General features: G+C 41.5%; 1 protein-coding gene across 3 annotated transcripts in view; it reads right to left on the bottom strand.

Moving 5' to 3' along the window:
• Positions 1-234: 234 nt before the first annotated feature.
• The window catches only part of LOC131068206 (enoyl-CoA hydratase 2, peroxisomal), a 163,067-nt gene continuing 141,646 nt past the window's right edge, over positions 235-21,655 (bottom strand). For all 3 annotated transcript variants that reach the window (XM_058003388.2, XM_058003386.2, XM_058003387.2), the window contains 6 exons: positions 16,876-16,915; positions 16,341-16,413; positions 16,080-16,233; positions 2,828-2,898; positions 668-841; positions 235-522 (listed from right to left, as the gene is read on the bottom strand). In XM_058003388.2, coding sequence (XP_057859371.1) covers positions 435-522; positions 668-841; positions 2,828-2,898; positions 16,080-16,233; positions 16,341-16,413; positions 16,876-16,915 — 600 coding nt within the window. In that variant the 3' untranslated portion in view covers positions 235-434. The remainder of the gene's footprint in view (positions 523-667; positions 842-2,827; positions 2,899-16,079; positions 16,234-16,340; positions 16,414-16,875; positions 16,916-21,655) is intronic.

Genomic DNA, 21,655 nt, shown 5'->3' with positions numbered 1-21,655 from the left:
ATAAAACTGAAAATATTATTATCATAAATAGAATCACATATATTATTAATTCCCAGAGATTCTAAGACATCTCCGGTTCGGGAGATGTGTCCCAGGGGATCAGAGATGTGTCTCCCTGCAACTATGCTGAAAACTAAAGAGCTGAGGGTGGAAAGTAAAAGCATTTAGTTATAGCAATGGTTAAGGAATCCATTATCCATATGAAGCAAACAAACAGAATTTTGTAAACATATATGTGAAAATTCGTGTCCAGTCCTTATTTTCAGTTGAATACTAATAAATTTCTGTTCGATGACCCAATTACATACAACTTTATTTTCATGCAGTAATAAAAAAAAATCAGAGCATTTCTGATATGAAATTATCATTGCCTCCCAACAGGCACTAAATCAGATATATAGGAGAAAAAATGAAGTTAAACATCATGAATTAGTTCACAAAGAAGAGGAAAGATGATTAACCACCACAGCACCTGACAAGACAACTTTTTGTCTTTCCTTTACTCTAGTTTGGTATATTATCCTGCCAAAAGAAACATATCAGACTCACTGCAAACCAAACAAATAAAATTTAGTTTACAAAATACATGGAAATATAATAAGAAGAAATCTGCATCAATATGACATTGTCCTACACTTATTGTATATAATTTTGTTTTTGATCTTACCTTGAATCGGTTTTCCACATCTCTGTGATTAGTGTTTCCCCAGGGTAGACATGTAATATAAATCGACCTAAAACACTTTTCACTAGGGCTGGCTTCCCGTTGCAGCAACATTTAATGATGGCCCTCACTGCATATCCAAGTGTGCATAATCCATGTAGTATTGGACGAGAAAACCTGTTAAATTAAATATAAAAAACATGACTCAAATAAGTAGTTATGATAATAATCTAGGTAACCCAATCTAAGAATCTGGATACTGAAGTCTTCCCCCTCAAGAGGCACAAAGATCTCAGCTCATTTTTAAATTTATGAAGAAACAATTATCAAGCCATAATGTGAGTAAACACAGTAGAACCCAAAGTCACCTGGTGAGCATGGGTTATGAAGACACCCTGAAAGGAGTAAAATTGTCAATGAACATGGGTACAAGTTACAACTAAATTACATGTACGTATTGTCACCATGAGATGTTGGTACAAGAATGAGGATAGAGATTACACACACATTGTTAAAAAGTGTTGTATACTATGCATGTTTTATAGGTGAGGGGTAATCTCATCTAGTGTCTCAATTGGAAAATTGCATTAGCATTTTTAGGAAATGATTTGAGTTCTCAAAAAAAATTGCATACTATTTTTGAGTTTTTCTATTTTCACCGACATTTTAAAGCACTCGAGTTTATCTTTTGCATGACTCATGCAATCTGTAAAACTACTTTTGATACGCCTATTTATATCTGCACATGCTTAAGGGTGAAGTAAGAGACTCATCACTGTATTGGAGAACAACTGAAATTTTGTAATAGAGAAGAATTTACTATGCTGGGTCTTTTTACCCAAAAGGGTTTTCTCAAGTGAAAATACTCTGTATCATCTTTGCTTTCTATTTATTCTGTAATTGTTTTAGATTGCATATGTGCTGCTCTATTGTACAGACTTATCAAGCTTTTCTCTTGACATACAAGAAAGCACCATGCACATGTGTGAATCTAAGTGCGTCCGCACGTGCATGTGTGTTTGTGTCATGTATGCATGCATGCTATGTGCATGTGCATGAGTGCACTTTTTGTGCATATACGTTCATGTGTGTGATTATCTATTTGTGTGTATTTTTTGAGTATTGATGTTTGCACACACGTCTGTGTCTATGAATGTGTGTGTATGTGCTTGCACATGTTTGTTTCTGCACAGATGATTGTGTTTCTATCGGTGTCTTGGTATGTATGTACCTATATGTATGCCTTGCCATATTTCATCTGCAGGTACATCCTGCCTTGAATGTTTCCTCCCTTCCATACTAGGGCAAATAGCTTGGAAGTTTGAACTCTGCCACAGTTTTATCTCACGAGAAAGGTATTCCTCATTCTAGAATGGAGGGTGAAGATATTTCCACTGGACTTGGTAAGATGCCAAGAGGACAACGCTGTGCTTCCAGAAATTATATTCTTTATTGGAATGGATCCTTGTAAATGGTGAAAAGCTAGTTGTTAGGAGAGTGGTAATAGACATCAGGTTTACTTGAGATGCAATTTGACTTTACTACTCCTTTGTAGGCATGTTTCTTCCTTACACAGATGGAATAACAATTTGTATGTTCTGTGTCAATTAAAACTAATTTAGGTAGTTTCAGGACTTATGAGGCTTGTGTGGCTTTTAGATTCCAAGTCACTCAATTAACTAGAATAAGTAGGAATAATAGTTGCTTGTGTCCATACACAAATGCATTTAATTTTTCTAGTTTACCTTATTTCTGAAGCACGGTTTCTCATCTTGCCAAGAAGTAACCTTCCATATGAAATACGGATGCATTTAAAGCAGGAAAATATAAACAAAGAGGTCAAGATTAGAAACTTACAAAGGGTTGGTTTTATATTATCAATTAGGGTTGGTTCAGTATGAATATTGTCGCAGTATCTATCAATGCTAAAATCACAATCACATTATATTTTGAGAAATGAATAAACATAAATTCATCATAGATTACCTCGAAGGTGAATTTCAGTCTCAGTAGAGCAGCCACAGAGTTATTATATTGAAATTAAATAGCTTAAAGTAGTAAATTTGGAATACAGAAGCTATCCAAGGCTTAATATAGATTAAGCTACTAACAAGGTCCAGCAATATGAAGTACTGATATTACTTTGAAATCGAAAACACTAACCCTGCAATATTTGCAACCATGGGATCAGAATGCAAAGGGTTGTAGTCTCCTGATAGTCGATATAGTAAAGCCTGTAAAAGAAGCAAACAAATTTAGAAAAAACTTAAAACAAAGTAATTTTTAACAAGAATATTTTTTCTTAGTAGTTTTAAAGTATCCAAGACATGGTTAGAAACTTAGAGTTGAAGGAGAGAGCAGAGTATGCGTTATGGCCCTGAACTAACTAACCATATTAAGCATAAAGATAAAAATATGACAAATAAATACTGGATAGTAAACTTCATAATATATAACTTACTGAGGATAAAAAACATTATAAAATCTATGCTAGATCACTTACAACAAAATTACCATAAATGAATATCAAACCTTCCAAGATTGATTCCAGTATGGATTACAAATAAGAAAAAGTAGTTCTGCAAGACAGGAAAGTACTGGAGGCAAATAGTAATGTAAAAACATTATAATATCTCTGCTAGCTCACTTCACAACAAAATTAGCAATGAAAATTTTACAAGTATCAAATCTTCCCGGATTGAATCCTGTATGGATCACAGATAAAAATAAAATAAAAGATAGATCTGCAAGATGGTGACAGACTGGATGAAAACTATAACATGCTATGCTAGTTTACTTAACAATAAGCTTACCAATGTAACGTAAAACTATTACTATAGATTAATACCAAACCTTAAAGAAATAGATCCTGAATGAATTAAAAATGAAGGAAAGAAAAAGATTAAAAATCTGCAAGACCGGGAGGGATTGGAGTGACATGATGAGTAAGAACTGTAATGTAGGAAGGAAATCTTCCTCACCCCACTCAAAATACTATGATAAAATACAATTATTTTTCAATTTTTGACCAACCCCTCATACCTCAGCATTAAGGTTTAGTACAAACAATATTATATGGTTTTTGGACAGATGTTCTCCTTAAAAATACTTTCATGTTCAACCCATGTTGATATCTAGTGGTCAGAGCTCCTGGATTTTTTTTTTGTGGTAATAATGTTCACATGAATCGTATCTTATATGGTCAAAGGAAGCAAAGCATCCAAATTCATATTAATTGTGGCAGTCCTATGTTCCATTGGGGCACGTACCCAGCTCTGAAACTGGTGTCCTTGTCCTCCATTTATTTTTTGAGATGGTACAATGGCAGAGATGTCCCCTAGCCATCCCATATTTTTTCCAAAACTTTAAAACATCACTGAAAAAGTACAGACTATTAGGAAATGCCAGATGTTTGGCCATCCCAGGGACAGCCAGGTATGTCTGAGAAGTCCCTCAATCACCCCAGCAATGTCGAGGCATACCAGATGGAAAAGGGACATTTTGCATGTTTTTTATATGAAAAAATACAGTTTTGTGTCCTAGGCAAGCAGCTCTAGCAGATGATAACTGTAAATATTTCAATTCTCCAAGCGATTTTTATTCTAGCATGCATGTAGTTAATCAATACACATGTTCAGTTCATTTATGCTTACTTGAAACTAGCTATATGTCAGCTGCAAATTCCTAAACTAAATTAGTATTTCCTATTCTGGTTTGCCTACAATAAAACATTATATATACACAGTTGGCCTTTTAGACCATGCCTATTTTGAGTGAAACCTGATCTAGATGTGTTTGCTTTGTGATTTTAGTTCACATGAAAATATAGGGTGAGGAAAATTTTTAGCAACATCCCTTTTTCAAGTTAGAATGAAGTCTATAAACTGGTACACACTTTCTGTTGAGGAGGCAGTTCATGCAGAAATATAGGTCTACATGATATACACTGTTGTCGCCGTCTTAATTTTCACCATCAAACCAAGGTTACAAGGAAAGCCCATGAGGCCTGTCAAGAAAAACACAGAAGAAAAGTTGGGAAGGCAGATGTTGTGCCTCACATGAGATCATTGTATAATCCCTTTCAGCAATCGTCGATGATTGCTCATACGACCCCCATTGTGATCAAGCTCCATGAGCAAATGAAGCCGAAGGATTACTCAGTACACGCCCACAGACCTGAACCTGAGCTAGGCAAGGTCACAAGATAAGGTGTAATGTCCCCACTTTTAAAATTTAATAATAAATAATAATAATAAAATTAAAATATAAAAAAATATAATTAAATATAATTTAAATTTAATCAAGTCAATGAATTGTCAAAAAACATAAAATGAAAAGTTGCAGACTCCCTCAAACATGAGATATAAAAACATGAGATATAAAAGGGAGAAGAGAACCTCATTTGACGGGGGAAAATTTGGGAATCAGAAGTGCGGATCTGATTTAAATAAGAAGTGCAGATTTGATTGTGAACGGTTGTGTCCCTTTCAAAGGGAAGAAACAATGAAGAGTTGCACTCTTTCAAAGGGTGCTAATGGTGAAAGGGTGTGTCTCTTGCCAAAGGGCCTCCATAATGAAGAGGTGTGACCTCAACCTCACATTGAGAGATATAAAGGAAAGGAATCAAAAGCATCCAATGACATGACAATCGATCAGATCAGATCAGAACTGTTATTACGTTACAGGCAGTAACATCCTTGTTCTTGATGGTAAGCATGGGATGTGCTTAATATATGCAGCCTGATAATGTTCTTATGCAGAATTTAGTAGTAATATTAATATAAACTGCACTATGAATGACAGTCATACTTAATTTTATATACATTCATAATAATTGAAAGACAAATATATTCACAGTCTAAGGACTTAATCAATTCTAATTCTATTACCCAATGGAGATGGGTGCTGTTAGGGAGAGGCAGAGTAAATCCACTCCAAGATAAAAGGGCCCCAAGGATGAAAGGACTGATGTTCCTGATGTCTTGCCTGAATTAGGGAGGTGGTGTCATAGCACCCTAGACAAGCCAATGCCCTCTTCTGGGATTAAGAATGAGAAGGGCTTAGGAATTAGGACTGGAGTAATGACAATATTAAGTTGAATTATGGACAAACTTTAATTATCTACTCTAAATTAATGTAATATACTAGGTAGTAATATGTAATGCTCTTTGGGAATTGACAGCCTCCTAATAGGGGGCATTACAAATGGTATCAGAGTTTTGATCCTGCCATCCTGCAGGGTAAACATGAATCAATGAGTCATTCTATTCAATAAGGAGGAATCCAACAATACATGTATTTGAGTGTATGCTCTGTGTTTGCATATATCCATGTGTATGCTCTGTGTTTTTTTGTGTATGCACTATGTTTGGTTCCTGCCTAATATGTTTCCAGTATGTTTATTCCATGTGTGTTTCCAAGGCCATTTCATATTGGAAGTATTTTTTAACACTCCATGATCATTGCTTATCTTGGTTGGGGCAGACTGTAATGTCCCCACTTTAAAATAGAATTTAATAATAAATAATAATAAAATTAAAATATTAAAAATTAAATTAAAATATAAAAAAATGTAATTAAATATAATTAAATTAAATTAAGTTAATGAATGGTCAAAAGACATAAAATGAAAAGTTGTGACTCCCTCAAGCATGAGATATAAAAGGGAGAAGACAACCTCATTTGAGGGGGGATAATTTGGCAATCAGAAGTGCAGATCTGATTTAAATAAGAAGTGCAGATTTGATTGTGAACGGTTGTGCCCCTTTCAAAGGGAAGAAATAATGAATAGTCGCCCCCTTTCAAAGGGTGCTAATGGTGAAAGGGTGTCTCTTGCCAAAGGGCATCCGTAATGAAGAGGTGTGACCTCTCCCTCACATTGAGAGATATAAAGGAAAGGAATCAAAAGCATCCAGTGACATGACCATCGATCAGATCAGATCACAACTGTTATTAAATTACAGGCAGTCACATCCTTGTTCTTGATGGTATGCATGGGATGTGCTTAATATGTATGCTTAATATATGCAGCGTGACAATATTCTTATGCAGAATTTAGTAGTAATATTAATAATGTTAATATAGACTGCAATATATATGACAGCCATACATAATTTCATATATATTCATAATAATTGAAAGACAAATATATTCAGTCTAAGTACTTAATCAATTCTAATTCTATTCCCCAAGGGAGACAGATTATGTTAGGGAGAGGCAGAGTAAATCCACTCCAAGATGAAAGAGCCTCAAGAATGAAAGGACTGATGTTCCTAACATCTGGGCTGAATTAGAGAGGTGGTGTCATAGTGCCCTAGACAAGCCAATGCCCTCTTCTCGGATTAAGAATGAAAAGAGATTAGAAATTAGGACTGGAGTAATGACAACATCAAGTTGAATTATGGACAACTTTAATTGTCTACTCCGAATTAATGTAATATACTAGGTTGTTTCCTTTGGGAATTGACAGCCTATAAATAGGGGACATTACATAAGGTGGAGCTTATGGAGGAGATGTAGAAGTTTGTCACCACAGACTATCTCAAAGCTAGTCATTGCCTAGACAAGAAAGAGCAAGAGCTCACAAGGGTCAAGAATACCCTGGACCGCATAACCGCAGAAAGCAAGACCAAGGATATAGAGCTTGCCAAGCTAAAGGCTGATCTGTAGAGCTGGGTCACTCAGGAGACCTTTAAGATTGAATCGGAACAAAAGGCAAAGCTCCAGACTGAGGTGGAAGAGGTAAAAGCTCAAATTGAGAGCTTGAAAAAGGAAAAAGAGGTTGTAAACCAAAAGGAGAGAGTAGCTGAGCTCACTTAGGCGCATAAAAGCCTTACAGAGGCTAAGGACCAAGGACCAGCAACAGCAATTACAATAGACTTTGCAGGCTACGAACTAGGATACCACACAGTTGAAACTAGATTTGGCACAAAGCTCTTAGGCCCCAAACTTTATTTTCATGTTGCAACAGCTTTACTCCTTTTGGGAGCATATCAAACAAGCGGTGACCAATTTAAAGCCTGCCCTCAGGTTTATCTTGGACTCTCAGCCCTTGAGTACAGAGGTCAGTGTGGCTATGGATCAGATCCTTTCTTTTGTTGAACCAAAGGTTAGTGACACCGAGTCACTTGTTCAAAGGTTATACAGTGCTTCCGAGAAAACATTGCAAGCAACCAGAATGAACGATAGACGACAAGTGACATAAAGGTCAATCCCTGAATTGAAATAAGGCGGCCTTGAAATGTAAGGCCCATTTAGATGGACTAGAACAAGTCACTAAGGCGATCAGGGGACACATTGAACAACTAGTCCAGTTGGGACCCCCTTCGCCCTTCTTGCTAGATAATAGTGTGCTCTCAAAAAGCCAGATCAGGGAGTTATTGGAAAATAAGCAGGAGGATCAGAGTACATTCAAAGCATTGAGCGAAGCACCCACCGTTCATGAGGTCAAGGCAATCCTTTAGTCGCTTGCACAGCTAGAATATGAAATGCAGGCTGCAATCCAAAGCCTAAGCTGCTTCTCCTTCAAGGAGATTATTGACTTGGATAGGGTTTTTGGAGCCCTGAAGAAGAAGGCGCGTCCTTCAGAATTGGAGTGGACATCCCTTTAGTCCCACTTGAAAGTCTCCTTGGACAGTGGTTGTGACAGCAGATTTCTCCTTCTAATAGCAAATGACTCTTAGGACACAATTTGAAGGTGACTAGGCAGACATCCTTCAATAGTATCCTCCTCTCCTGTAATGTACCGTACACGTACGGCAGCACAAAACTCCCCGTACAGTCAATAGCCTCCACCCCGTACGGTCAACACACTCCACCGTACAGTCCACCCCGCACAGACAACACACTCCACCCTCCGGTCAATTGCTCCCTCCACCGTACGGCCAACCCACCGTACAGCCAACTCAATCCCCATACACCCTGCGCCGTACAACCTCCACCATACGGCCCACACTCCGTATGCTCCTTCAGTCAGTTGATTCTCCTGTGCGGAACTAATAATCTCAGCCCCGGAAAGTGAGATGTAAAGACAAGCAATGATGTTACGAACAATCACTGGAATCCTGGAATGCTCGGATTATGGATATTATTTAGAGCACAATATCAAATATCGCTGTCTAATACAGATTTGTCTTCGAATGAAGACTTCACAAATTTGTAGCATAATATGAAATATCGGAATGATATTTCCAATGGCAGACTAGGGTGGCTGTGAACCATCGAAACTGCGATCACAGAATAGGGAGGATCTTGCACCTTCGAAACTGCACAGTGCCAAACTCCAACTGGAATTCACAGATACAAAGAAAATATAAAATTCACCATCCTACCTACAACTATGCCAAACTCGGCCTTATAAATGGGCTCCGGGAAGTTTCCCGAAGGGTTACAAGCAGGCCGACAATTATTTTATTAATTTGGGCCCTTTATTTAATAATTAAATCAATTAATTAAATCAGTCCTTATGATATTATTTAAAATTTAGGACCACTTAATCAATTAACTTAATTAGTTACTTTCTTAAAATCGGGGACATTACAGTCTCCCTTCAATCTTCTTTTCTATCAGCATACACTCTCCAAGGACTTCCTCGCTTTGGATTAGTGTACCCTTCCTAAGGCATCCTCGCTTTTATACAAAATGTCGGAAGAATAAATGTACAGAGTTTGAGAAAATTGGATGTTGTAGTCAGTAAGCAATATCAATTATTATGTTTTGATAAGATTGGTTATCCAACTATGTATTAATTTGTTTGTCATTCTCGGGTAGTTATAAGCATCGGTTGGTTGACAGTTATGTTCCTCTTGGCAACTGTTGGGATCTTTAACTAAGCTGTATATTGTTGACGGGAATAATCATTATGTTATGTTGGTATATTATGTTTATGTTGTCGTCGGTAATAATGAGTTACGGCGGTCAGTTAGTTAGCCGACGGGTAGGTAGTTGGAGTCGCGACGGTTGTGTCGCACCCCTTCGGCTGTCATATATTGTACCACCTCCGGGTGTTGGAGGACATGTAATATTGACGACAGATTATAATATGAACATCTTTTGACATTAATGGCAAGCTCATCCTGGTACTTCTTTTGTATTTGCATTGTGCATTGCTATTCGATTTCTGTATTCTTCCTGTTTACCCAGTGAGGTAAACATTTGGCGCCGTTGCCGAAATTATTTCGGGAGGGACAGGAATATACTACATGGCACAGGGATAATGGGACAACCATTGCCCGAGGGGACGAGCAGTAACCCTGATGAGGATCACCAAGAACTGTTCGAAGGAGAACGAGCACTCACAAAAGATTTCTCTTGCATCCTTCAAGCGGCCATCGAAACACACGTACGGAGGGAAGCCACCATTGAGGCTGTTCCAGAGGATGCTGTGTGGAGCGCGCTTGGTGTAAGCCCGGCGGTGAATCGGTTAATGAGCAGTTTGCCTAACCTTCTGGCTCAAGCATTTTTGGCTCTTCAAAACCGCAGAGAAGACACCTACCGTGAGAACCGACGACAGCAAATCTTACGAGAATTTCATGAGCGCCAGGATGACAGACGTAGGGAAGACCGACGAAGGACAAATAATCCTTAAATTGTGAAGGGAGAGAAATAAAGAACACTGTTAGAAGCAGAAGAATTATGTTGATTGTATACAAAAGAATGAATTAATAAAGACGTGTGGTGTTTTGGTTTATGTGTTGTGAAACATGAAATTGTACCACAATTAATGCCCAATTTATTGAATAAAGCAGAAATAAGAAATTAGAAACCGACGAGTGGGAGGCTGCACAGAAGGCTTTGATTCTGGAACAACGTGTAGAACGTAGACGGAGGCTGAGGCAACTTGGCGAAGGACGACCTGCCGAAGGGAACCAAGGAGGTGTCACGGAAGGTGCAGAAGCCGAGGGGAATTTCTACGCGTCGCCAGACTACTGTAGAGTGAGAAGCCTCGAAGAGTTTCTGGAGGAAACTAGGTTACAGAGAGAACTAGTTGAAGAGACTCGAGATCGGTTCAAAAACTTATCTCTCACGCCACAAAGGGAGGATCACCGAAGGGAGCCGGGCACGGGTGACGGCGAAGGGGGAGCTAACCGCACGATAGTCGCTCTCATGCCACAAAGGGAGGATCACCGAAGGGAGCCGGGCACCGGCAAAGGGGAAGCTAACCGCACAGTAGTCGCTCTCATGCCACAAAGGGAGGATCACCGAAGGGAGCCGGGCACGGGTGACGACGGCGAAGGGGAAGCTAACCGCACGGTAGGTACAAGGCAGAACACCGTACCTTTGGTCACCACCACTAAAGACATCAGCGGCATCGGAGGGAGCAGCGTCGGAGGGCAGACACGGCCACAACCACCTCCAAGTGGACGACTTCCATCAATGGCGACCAAACAGAAGTTGCCCAAATTCAACGGGGATAGCAAAGATGATCCCGTACGGCATTGCCGTACCTGCGAAACCATCTGGACAGCCAACGGGGTGACTGACCAGGATGAATGGATGAAGCAGTTCCCCGCCACACTGAGAGGAGTGGCTATTGACTGGTATTCAGACTTGGATAAAACCGGGGTAACTACGTGGGATGAATTGAAGAAAGCATTCGAGAAGGAATTTCGGCTTCTCCGAGATGATAATGAGATAGTCTCGGAAATCTATGGAACAAAGCAAGGAAAGAAGGAGACCGTACGGGCATATGGCCGCCGGCTGAAGGAATTAGTCGGAAAGATGGAAAGCCAACCGGCTGATGGCTTGAAGAAGCGGTGGTTTGTCGAGGGTCTGAACCCTAAGCTACGACGAAAGATGAAAATTGTGCCTCCGACATCCTACGATGATGCATACAATCGGGCCATGGACTTGGAAAGTGAAAATAAGACGGCCAAAAAGAAGAAGAATAGATCTTCGTCATCCTCTGAAGATGATACGTGGGAAGAAGAGAGTAGCAGTGATGAGAAGCCGAAGAAGAAAGTCACGGCCCTTCAGAAGGATATGGAACGAATGTTAAAAGAGTTTAAGACAATGAAGGGGACCACAGGCAAGGATGATGAATTGTGGTGCACGGATTGTAAGGAGAGCGGCCACACAAAGGGTGTCTGTCCCAAGAAGGCATTCTGTGACATCTGCCAGATCATGGGACATTCTACGAAGGAATGCCCATACAATCTGAAGGCACGTAACCAGCAAGTGCTCTTTGCCCAGGAGCAGCCCTCCACATCGGATTCAAACAATAATGCATCTTCCGGAGGCTACCGAGGAAACCGACAAGGCGGACGGGGGAATAATAATAATTCCACTAGAAACAGGGTCCAATACGATGCGAAGGGACGCCCGATTATCCAATGTAGGGCCTGTAATCAGTGGGGGCACTTCGCCCGTGATTGCACGAAGGAAGCCACCCCTCAGCGCCTCTGCCGTTGGTGTGGGCCAGGCGACCATGAGGACGCAAATTGCCCGCAGGCAGGGGTTAATCTCCTCAACATTGAGAAGGCTGAGAAGACTGGTGAGAAAGAAGTACTGGCGATCACCCGCGCCCAGACGAAAAAAGCCACTTATCCTAACCCCCGTACGGAGGAGGAGCGATTACGGGAGGCAAAGGTCAATATTGAACGTGAGATGACGACCGAACGACGAGACAACGAGGTGGCGAGTACATCATCCCGTACAGAAGCGGAAAATAACATCATTGAGCAAATCTTGCAAATAGAGGTGCCGATAAAGGTAAAAGACCTTCTAGACTCTATGCCACAATTGAGGACTGCCATCCTCACCAATGTGCAAAGCACCGCATCGTCGAGTGCACCACAGGTAGGGGTTCCCGCCACCGCTACGAAGAGTATACCACAGGTGGAGGTTTCCGTCAGCCCTTCGACTAACCCGATGTTACTAGCCGTGAGCAGTGGTAGACACCCAGCTGTGGTAGAAATGGGTATCCGTGGGACCATTCTAAAGGACACCATTGTGGACGGTGGATCTGGGGTGAATGTACTACCAGAAGAAACATGGAAGCGGCTGGGGAAGCCCACCCTATGGCCACCCACATTCAACCTGGTGGGAGCGGACCAACACGGCATTAAGCCACTCGGCCTGTTGATGGCCCAGCAAGTGACAATTGGTACGCAACCATTCTTGTTAGATTTCGTGGTCATTCCCTCGAAGAAGAAAGGCTATGACGCCATCCTGGGGAGAGTGTGGTTGATCAACGCAAGGGTAAACCACAACTGGAAGAAAAATACACTTTCCATGGAGAAGGGAGGGCGAAAATATACCATTGACCTGCACACCCAAGATGTCGGCGAAGAGCTCACCTCTTCCGACTCGAACTCAGAGGACTCTAATAAAGGGGAAGGGGGTCCCGATGAAAGCAAGGGCAAGAACGCGATGGAGCCGAACAGTGAAGGGGTGCTTGAATTGGAGGGATGTTCTGAAGATGAGAGATGCTCACTTAACGGGCTCTTCCACTGGCAGATGGAAGATTACGAAATGTTCCAAAGCTACAGGCTAGAAGTAGAGGAACCAGAGCAACCAACAAAGGTGTACCTGTCGGAATACAAAGAATATTGGAAGGGAGACGCCCCAAACCTTGGCGACGTAGATAATCCGAAGAGTGTTGGCAACAATTGGAACCTTGTGTGGAAGACCGCAGTCTTCAAAATATTTATTATTCTTCTTCTTCTTATGTACGGGAAGGAGACCATGGTCCCTGTAGAATTTGTGGTTCCAGGTCTTTCAATGACCAGTGAAAATAGATTGGCCACCAACGGGTACAAATTGAAACCTTGCCACGCGAAGCGCGCAGGGGACCCGAGAGGCCAGACAGACACTCGAGAGCCCGGAGGGGGACCCGAGAGGATGGAAGGGGACCTAAGAGGCCGGGCAAGCAACTCGAGAGGCACGGGACAAAAGCAGGAGACTTTTGGGCGAGAAAAACCGAGAAGGATGAAGGGCGATCCCAGAGACAGGGGACTCGAGCCGAAGACTCTCTAGACAACTTTAAAAAAATAAAAATAAAAATCGCACGGTCGTACGATATCCCGACCGTACGGTCAAAAAAAAAAAAGAAAAAAAGAAAAAAAAAGAAGGGGAAAATGGCCACCGTACGGTGGGGCCAAGGTGACAAGGTGACACCACCGTGCGGTGGAATCACCGTGTGGTGACACCACCGTGCGGTGGACGGTGCACCACCGTGCGGTGGAATCACCGACGGTGACACCATCGTGCGGTGGAACCACCGACGGTGGAACCATTGTGCGGTGGGACCACCGTGCGGTGGAACCATCGTGCAGTGGGAGCCACCGAAGGCCGCGCAAGGATATAAAACGCCGCACACCGCTGAGGAAAGGAAGAAGCGACCACACCGCACAGCCGACCTTGGCAATAAAACCCCGCGAAGGAAGAAGACACCGAACACGGCCGAAGGCACATCACCGCACAGCCAGGGAAAGGGACGCACCGCACGGCCGGATCAATACACACAGCCCACGAGCTACCGCAGGGAGTGAAGCGGATGGATGGGGTCGAGGGTTCTTACAGATTGATCTGCCGCTTAGGGAGAGCGGGATTTCGCACAATTCCACACAGCCACGTAAGGGCAAAACGATCGCCACAGGTAGACCAAGCAGCCACACGATTGGAGGTGGTATGGCGGGACATTACAGTGCCTAAAAAAAAAAAAACGACGACGGATTGAAAAATGATTCGATGACATCTGGAGCCTAGACACTGAAAATATTGGAGTGTAGAAGAAGGGTTTTGACATCATAAAATATCACAGAAATGATGCGCGCCATGGACTTTCGTGGGGTTCTGAAGGTTGTAAATTGGTGTTGGCGGCGGGGGCGCTGCCCCTCGACCCCACGGGGGCGCTGCCCCTCGACCCCGCTAGGGCGCTGCCCCAAACCCCGCGAGGGGCGCTGCCCCTCGACCCCGCTGGGGGCGTTGCCCCCAGACCCCCAGTTTATTTTGAGCTACAGAAGACCACGGGAAGTGTTGTGCCTACAGCTAAGCATTGGCAGGGAAGCCATAAGCCGTAGAGGGAGACGGATTTGGAGGTTGGGAACAAACAGAGTTTGACGGAAGGCATTGCAAGTCTGTGCAGTTGTATGACACCAGGGAGTTATTCAGTTCAGTTTTTAGCCTTTGGGGAGTGTGATGGAGGATTTGAGGTGGCTCCTAGCATTTGTGCCAACGGATTGTGGCCACCTCCAGGCATGACTGGTACGCTTTGAGGAACTCGGAGTATGTCTCGGCTGGACGTGAGGTTTCCTTGGTGGATGCACAGAGGGCTCGGGAGGAGCTGACCACCAGGTTGGAGGCACTAGTCGCGTGAGACTTAGTTCAGCGTACCCAGGAGTTGGATGCCGGGAGAGCAGCATGGGTGGCTATCGAGGACAAATTGGCTAGGGAGACAATATCAATTGAGTAGCAGTTGGTGGAAGCTGAGACTGAAAAACGTGTTTTGTAGACAAGTTTGGGTTAGGCACAGGAGGACTGTGATGGCAAAGGAAGCAATATTGGTGAAATCCGCACTTGAGCATCGGCTGGTAGCAGAAAAGGTTTTCAGGCGAGGACGCAGCAAGTGTATAAGATCCGGGCCCGACTGGCGTTAGTAGTTCCTGCCATTCATCTCTATTTTATATTAAGTCGTCGGAGTCGACTTCTTTTCTTGGGGGGGATGATGTTGACGGGAATAATCATTATGTTATGTTGGTATATTATGTTTATGTTGTCGTCGGTAATAATGAGTTACGGCGGTCAGTTAGTTAGCCGACGGGTAGGTAGTTGGAGTCGCGACGGTTGTGTCGCACCCCTTCGGCTGTCATATATTGTACCAGCTCCGGGTGTTGGAGGACATGTAATATTGACGACAGATTATAATATGAACATCTTTTGACATTAATGGCAAGCTCATCCTGGTACTTCTTTTGTATTTGCATTGTGCATTGCTGTTCGATTTCTGTATTCTTCCTGTTTACCCAGTGAGGTAAACATATATCACCAAGGAAAGGGAATATAATGGAGTCGGATCAACTGTAATCCTTGCCCGACCATCTTTGGTCTTCTTCTCTATGATAATCTCATTTGCAAATAAAGACATATTTTACTCCTGTATCTGGTATGCATTGTCATTTCTATTATTAATCCATGTATTTAATTAATGAGATATAGCAGTAAATAGATGGCAAACACTTCAATGACTCTGGCTTATTTTCATTATCAAATGAAGAAGTTACAAGGTGGTTGTAACTTAGTTGTAACTTACTTTTTAGACATAACTAATGTGGTGTTATTACATCATTAACATTGACAATAAATACATGCGTACAAAGTGTAGTCTGATATTATATATTGACATTATATTATATCTAGTATTAACAATGGCATCTAATCATTTCCCTTCTTGCAAAGCCACAAAAATAAATCTTACTTGGGATTGCTGTGTCTTGTCTTCATAGACAGCAAAAGGAGTACCCTTTGGAATCACCACAGGAGTGACTTTGGGCATCAAACTTGGAGATGAGTATGAATATAGATCTGAAGTCTTTGAGAAACCACCTGTTCCACGGAGATAAACTGTATTCCTGAAAATTTTTAAAAAGCACCAAAGAACAAATATTTATCATTTTCTTAACAGATGAATTAGAGAGTAACATAGTCCAGGAAATTATTACAACAATTCAGTTCTAACCTGTTCCTGCAAAGCACTTCTCCTGTTTCTTTGTTAATGCTCGTACTTTCTATTTCCAGGATGGTTGCTTTACCTGTAGAAACATGGACAAACAGCCCCATTAGGAATTATTCTTTTTACTACTAAAAAACACCACAACCACTTCTCTAACAATACTCGAACAAAAAATTGTCTATTGTTAGAGAATTTTGTCATTAATGAAAGAGGATCATTTATATTTAATCCATTTCAAAGTCATTAATTTGTCCTTCATGGCCATTTTTAGCAGCCAAAGAGTTTATTTCAAATATGCTAAGTGTAGTTTTGTGTCATATTGTAGCCATCGCAACCAAGCAATGTACTTTAGTATTGCTGCTTTGCCGTATAAAATATTCATGGATTTCTATAACAGCAGAAAAAATCTCTGAAGTTGATATCACCTACATAGAGAATGTTAACAAAAGACATACAGATTTCTGGTGTTGCACAGAGATTTTCTGCAGCTAATTATATCTTCTGATATGCAACATGAGTTCCAGACCAATGGAGTACATACCTTTATCATGCAGTCCTGCAATGTGTGCTCTATTTTGGATCTGAAACAAAAATAAAATGAAGTGTCAGTTACTATAACAAGCAATTAGCAAATGACATGTAGTTCACACATGCAACATGAACATAAATTTGTTTCTGGTCTTTTAGAATGCTGTTTATGAACACTGATGATGTGAAAAAAAAAAAATTCATGGACGAATAATTTATGATTTAAATGAGGTAATGTGCCTCCTGAATTCTAACACAACCATGCAGCTTCCTCTAATCTACTGAATACTCATTATATATCACAGCTTTTGAGTTTTCTAACTCTTCCATACATATTTTATAAGTTCGTATAAGCTCCAATTTGTTGGAGCCAAGTATTGAAACTCTACATTAACAATACAAACATTTGCGATACAAAATAAGAATAACAGATCATACAAGGAATGACTGCACGAGAATACAACAATTGACATTTCATTTTAGAGATAGTATCCAATTACACGAAACGGTACAGGGAGGACCTTGTCTAAAATTTAAATCAGTACCCCTTCCCTAACCATGGAACTACTTAAAGGACCAACAATTGTTGGTTAGACCTTGACCGTTGGGTTTAACTGTTTACAACGATTTGATAATATACTACCTTCAGCCAACCAATAAATTAACAGAAGGCAGCCTCACATGTATTAAGATAACGTAAAATCATATTATCTCAATCTGTTTATCGCCAAATAACAACACTACCTATTGCAATGTAAACAAAATATAATAGAACATACCAAGAGATTGTAGACCAATATCTTTGATTGCTTTATTCACTTAGGTAGTGCTTGTACAAAATTTAGACGAAGGAGCATCTATTGAAATCATACAACTTTCCCTAACTACAAATAGCATATAAAAAGTTCCTGACAGTTGCCAAACAGAACACAACCCTCAGCAACTACATTTAACCAAATCCTAGCAACTAACCACAAGCCAACAAGTAATTAACATAAGAAGAAATGGAGCAATTCAAAATGAAAATGGCTAGTATTACTCAAGTGCATGATTAGGTACATAAGAAACTCATGGAAGATGCTCACATGGTCAAAATCTCCAAATAGTGTGAATCGTTATAATGTCCCAATTTTTATGCCATACTGTTATGCAAGCATTAGCCAATTTTCAGGGTTTTCCGTAGGTTTCCTAATTTGCTGTGAGGGTTTCAATGTTCTTGGTGAGCTCAGTTCACAGTTTCTGTGGGTTTCAATAGCAGTTGCTATTTATAGTAAGTGCTTGCATGACACCAATCTTCTGAGTTATTCTGAGTTTGTTCTCTTTGGTCCTCGGAGAACATTGCTATTTATGGTAAGTGCTTGCATGGCACCCATCTTTTTCGGTTTTTTGGGGTGTGTTCCCTTTGGAAAACCCAACAAACTGAATTGGGAAACATGTAGAGCAAAAAGAATTCAAGGAGGATGGAAAGCGCTTTATTCCTTACAAAATAGGTGGAGGAATGCAGAGTTATAGGATTGGAAAACCAAAAGAATACTTTTTGGTTTGTTGGTCACCTAATGATCCTTTACGGGTGTACAATTTGGGGCAGAAGCATGTCAGATCAGAAATGGAGGCAAGTAGATAAGATAAGATAAATTTATTAATGTCCAACAAAAGACCATAAAGCGGTTCTAAGGGACTGCCAAAAGCCAGAAAGGGGGCCAGCCCACACTAGCGACACCAAACGGTGCCCGAAGAAGAGCAACAAAACAATAGGAACACAAAAAGAAAACAACCAAAAGAGGGGAAACAGAGAGAAGAGGGTAGGAGAGTGCCACCTGAGACAACCCCAACCCCCAACCCCAACTACAAATTCTACTCCCCAGAGGAGAACCTCAAAACAGAAGTGTAATCCATAGAGCTAGTAGGAGGCCTGGACCGCTTCTAATGCTTCCTAGAGGGGGAGGAGCACCGCTACTAAAGGAAACACCTCCTGGAGATCACCGACCAATGATGGCTAGAGGGGGAACCAAGCTGGCGCTTGGTGCCACGCACTAAGTGACTCCTAGGGAAGGAGGTGATAAGGTGACGTGACTATATAGTGTCATGGTGTTGATGCAAAAATGAGAGGTCTCGGAGCCTGATGGCCTCCTAAATATAGAGAGCAAGGCACCTCTAGTTTGTGTATCTTAAAAATGTGGAGAGGGACTAAGCTCCCCTAAAAAGGCAGTAGAATCTGCCTCTGATCTCATAGTATATAGGTCAAGGGAAGATGAAATGCTCCTCAGTCTCAACCTCTCCCATACTGCATAACCGACAAATCCTACTCTCTCTGACTAATTGATGATCAGTCTCAATGTGAAGACGATGAGAACCTACTCTGAAGGAACCAAGGGGGATCCGAAGAGAATGCGTCTAGCGGTGGGATTAGTAAGGACGCACAATAAGTCAATCCTTCAGCTCTAGAAAGTGCTCAGCATAGAAGGCCATCTTTGGACGGAGACCCCCGTGGGGGTTGACCCAAGTAGCGTGGATGAACTACCTATAAATATATGTTCTAACACACCTATTTAGCTCCTGTCTAGACGGGAGGATATGGTGAGGAGCACCCAAGGAGTACTGGGAGGGAGACAATCCATCTCGATCCCAATAGACCCAAGAAGAGTCGAGACCTCAACAAACCAACCACGGGCCCGACCCAAGGACAGAGAAGCAACAATGGACTCAGAAGAGTAGTAAGCGAGGTAAGGGTACCTATGGAGCCCCTCCCTAGTGTTAGCAAAACCCTGCAAGCGATGCAAGAACCAAATAAGGTCGAAAATGGCCCCAAGTCTGAAGGGGTGAGCCCAAAACTCACAAGAATGATATTATGAGGGATGGTTTGCTTGCATCTAATGATGTGCCGAAGAAGAACCTAAACCCACTCCACTGAAGCCCAATCAGACTCCAAGAGGGACGTCCCCCAAACCATAGAGCCATACAGAATAGTAGGCCTAATCAAAGTGCCCATGAGTGTCATCTTGGACGTGGTGTCCTAGAAGTGGTGCCAAAAGCACTCTCTCAAGAAGAGCCAAAGAATCATAACCCTTGTTGATCCGAAGCTAGAGGGAAGGTCTCAAGCTAAAACGAGGAGCAAAGAACTTGACCCCAAGTAAGTATAGGAAGAAGAGATCTCAACTTCCACCCCTCTAAAGAAAAAGTGGAGGTGAGAGGTTTTAAGGCAACTGAAGACCATGACCTTCATTTTCCCCAAATTAACTGTCAACTGTCTAAGGTCACAAAAAGCCACAAGGCAATCCAGCTATCTCTGCAACCCCTCAAGGGAGGAAGCCAAGAGAACCACATCATCGGCAAAGAGCAAAATAGAGATTAGAACCTGGTGGAGGTAGAAACCATCCATCGAAAGGGAGTGCTCCAAAAGAAATCCCTCCAACTCATCAATGTAAATACCAAACAGGGTGGGGGAAAGGGGGCAGCCCTGCTTAACACCAATGTTGCTCCTAACGAAGTCAAAGAATCCAAGGGGAGTCCCAAGACAACCCAGGACCCTCTCATAAACTCTCATAATGGTAGTCAGGAGAATCTCAGAAATACCAATGTCCCGAAGTCTCTAGAAAAGGGTCGTCCTCGACCCAGAATCAAAGGCTTTGCGAAAGTCCACAAAGCAGTAGTAAACCTTCGAGGAACGGTGGCGAGCCTCCTCAATAATAGCTCTAAGGGTCAAGATATGATCTTGTTTATGTGTGTTTTATGCACATAACATTTCAGAATAAAATACCAAAGTAATTTACCCTCTCTTGAACGAAATCGCCTCAGATGCTAAGGCTAAGATCAACTAAAATGATTCCAGGGTTTCTACATGTCAAGTCTTGACAAATGGGTAACTCAATGGTCGATGTGAATTGTTGTTTTCACTTGGGGACTTACACAAATGTTCGAATCAATTTCTCTTATCATGAAATATGGAATGGGTATGCTGACAACTTAGGATATGGCAATGTAGCTCTGGACTCAATTCTTACTAGACTTACTTAAAAAAGGGGGCAAAAGGAATAGGGTTCAGGAAATCTATTCTAAGCCTAGGAATGTTGGAAATGATGAATAAACTAAGTGGAATCAAACTAGGCAAGGTCTCACCATCAAATCAAACAAATCTTGACACGAGCTTAGTGCAATCATCTAGGGTATACCTCATAGACTTTCAAATTACTATCATCAAACATTGAGACCATCCAAGTTGATGCATATCAATGGACGTATAATAATTGAAGTTAAGCAAGAGGCTAGTGGTATGGATTTAGGATTCCACACAAATATACTCAACAAATCTTCCACTCAATCTAATAAACATGAAAACAAATTCTAATCTAACTTGGAGGAATTGAGAACCATGAATGCAAGACAACATTTGAAAGACAAAATCACCATCAAGTCGAACAATGATTTATATTCAAATAGCTGCAACATATACCAACAATTCTACAAAAACTCTCTTACAAATGAGAGACAATGAGGTATATATAGAGTCTAATACAAAATAGATGGCCAAGATTAAAACTAAATCAAGGGCCAAGATCATGCCAACAAAACCCTAGAATTGTCTTAATTAGGGTTTACATCAAAAACGGTGCCACCAACATATGGCCCAATAGAAAGATACCTAGTCATCAAATAGAGAATATTCTAGAAGATTCCTCCCTGCATCTCTCTCTCTCCTAGCATAGTCCAAGAATCTAGCCAATACAGAATCTAACTCCTCCGTGGAAATGCTAGGTAAGGTATCCTGTTGTAAATCAATCACGTCCAATGCATCC

This window comes from Cryptomeria japonica, chromosome 1, assembly GCF_030272615.1.
Source record: "Cryptomeria japonica chromosome 1, Sugi_1.0, whole genome shotgun sequence".
NCBI lineage: Eukaryota > Viridiplantae > Streptophyta > Pinopsida > Cupressales > Cupressaceae > Cryptomeria > Cryptomeria japonica.
This window is presented reverse-complemented; position numbering and strand designations above follow the sequence as displayed.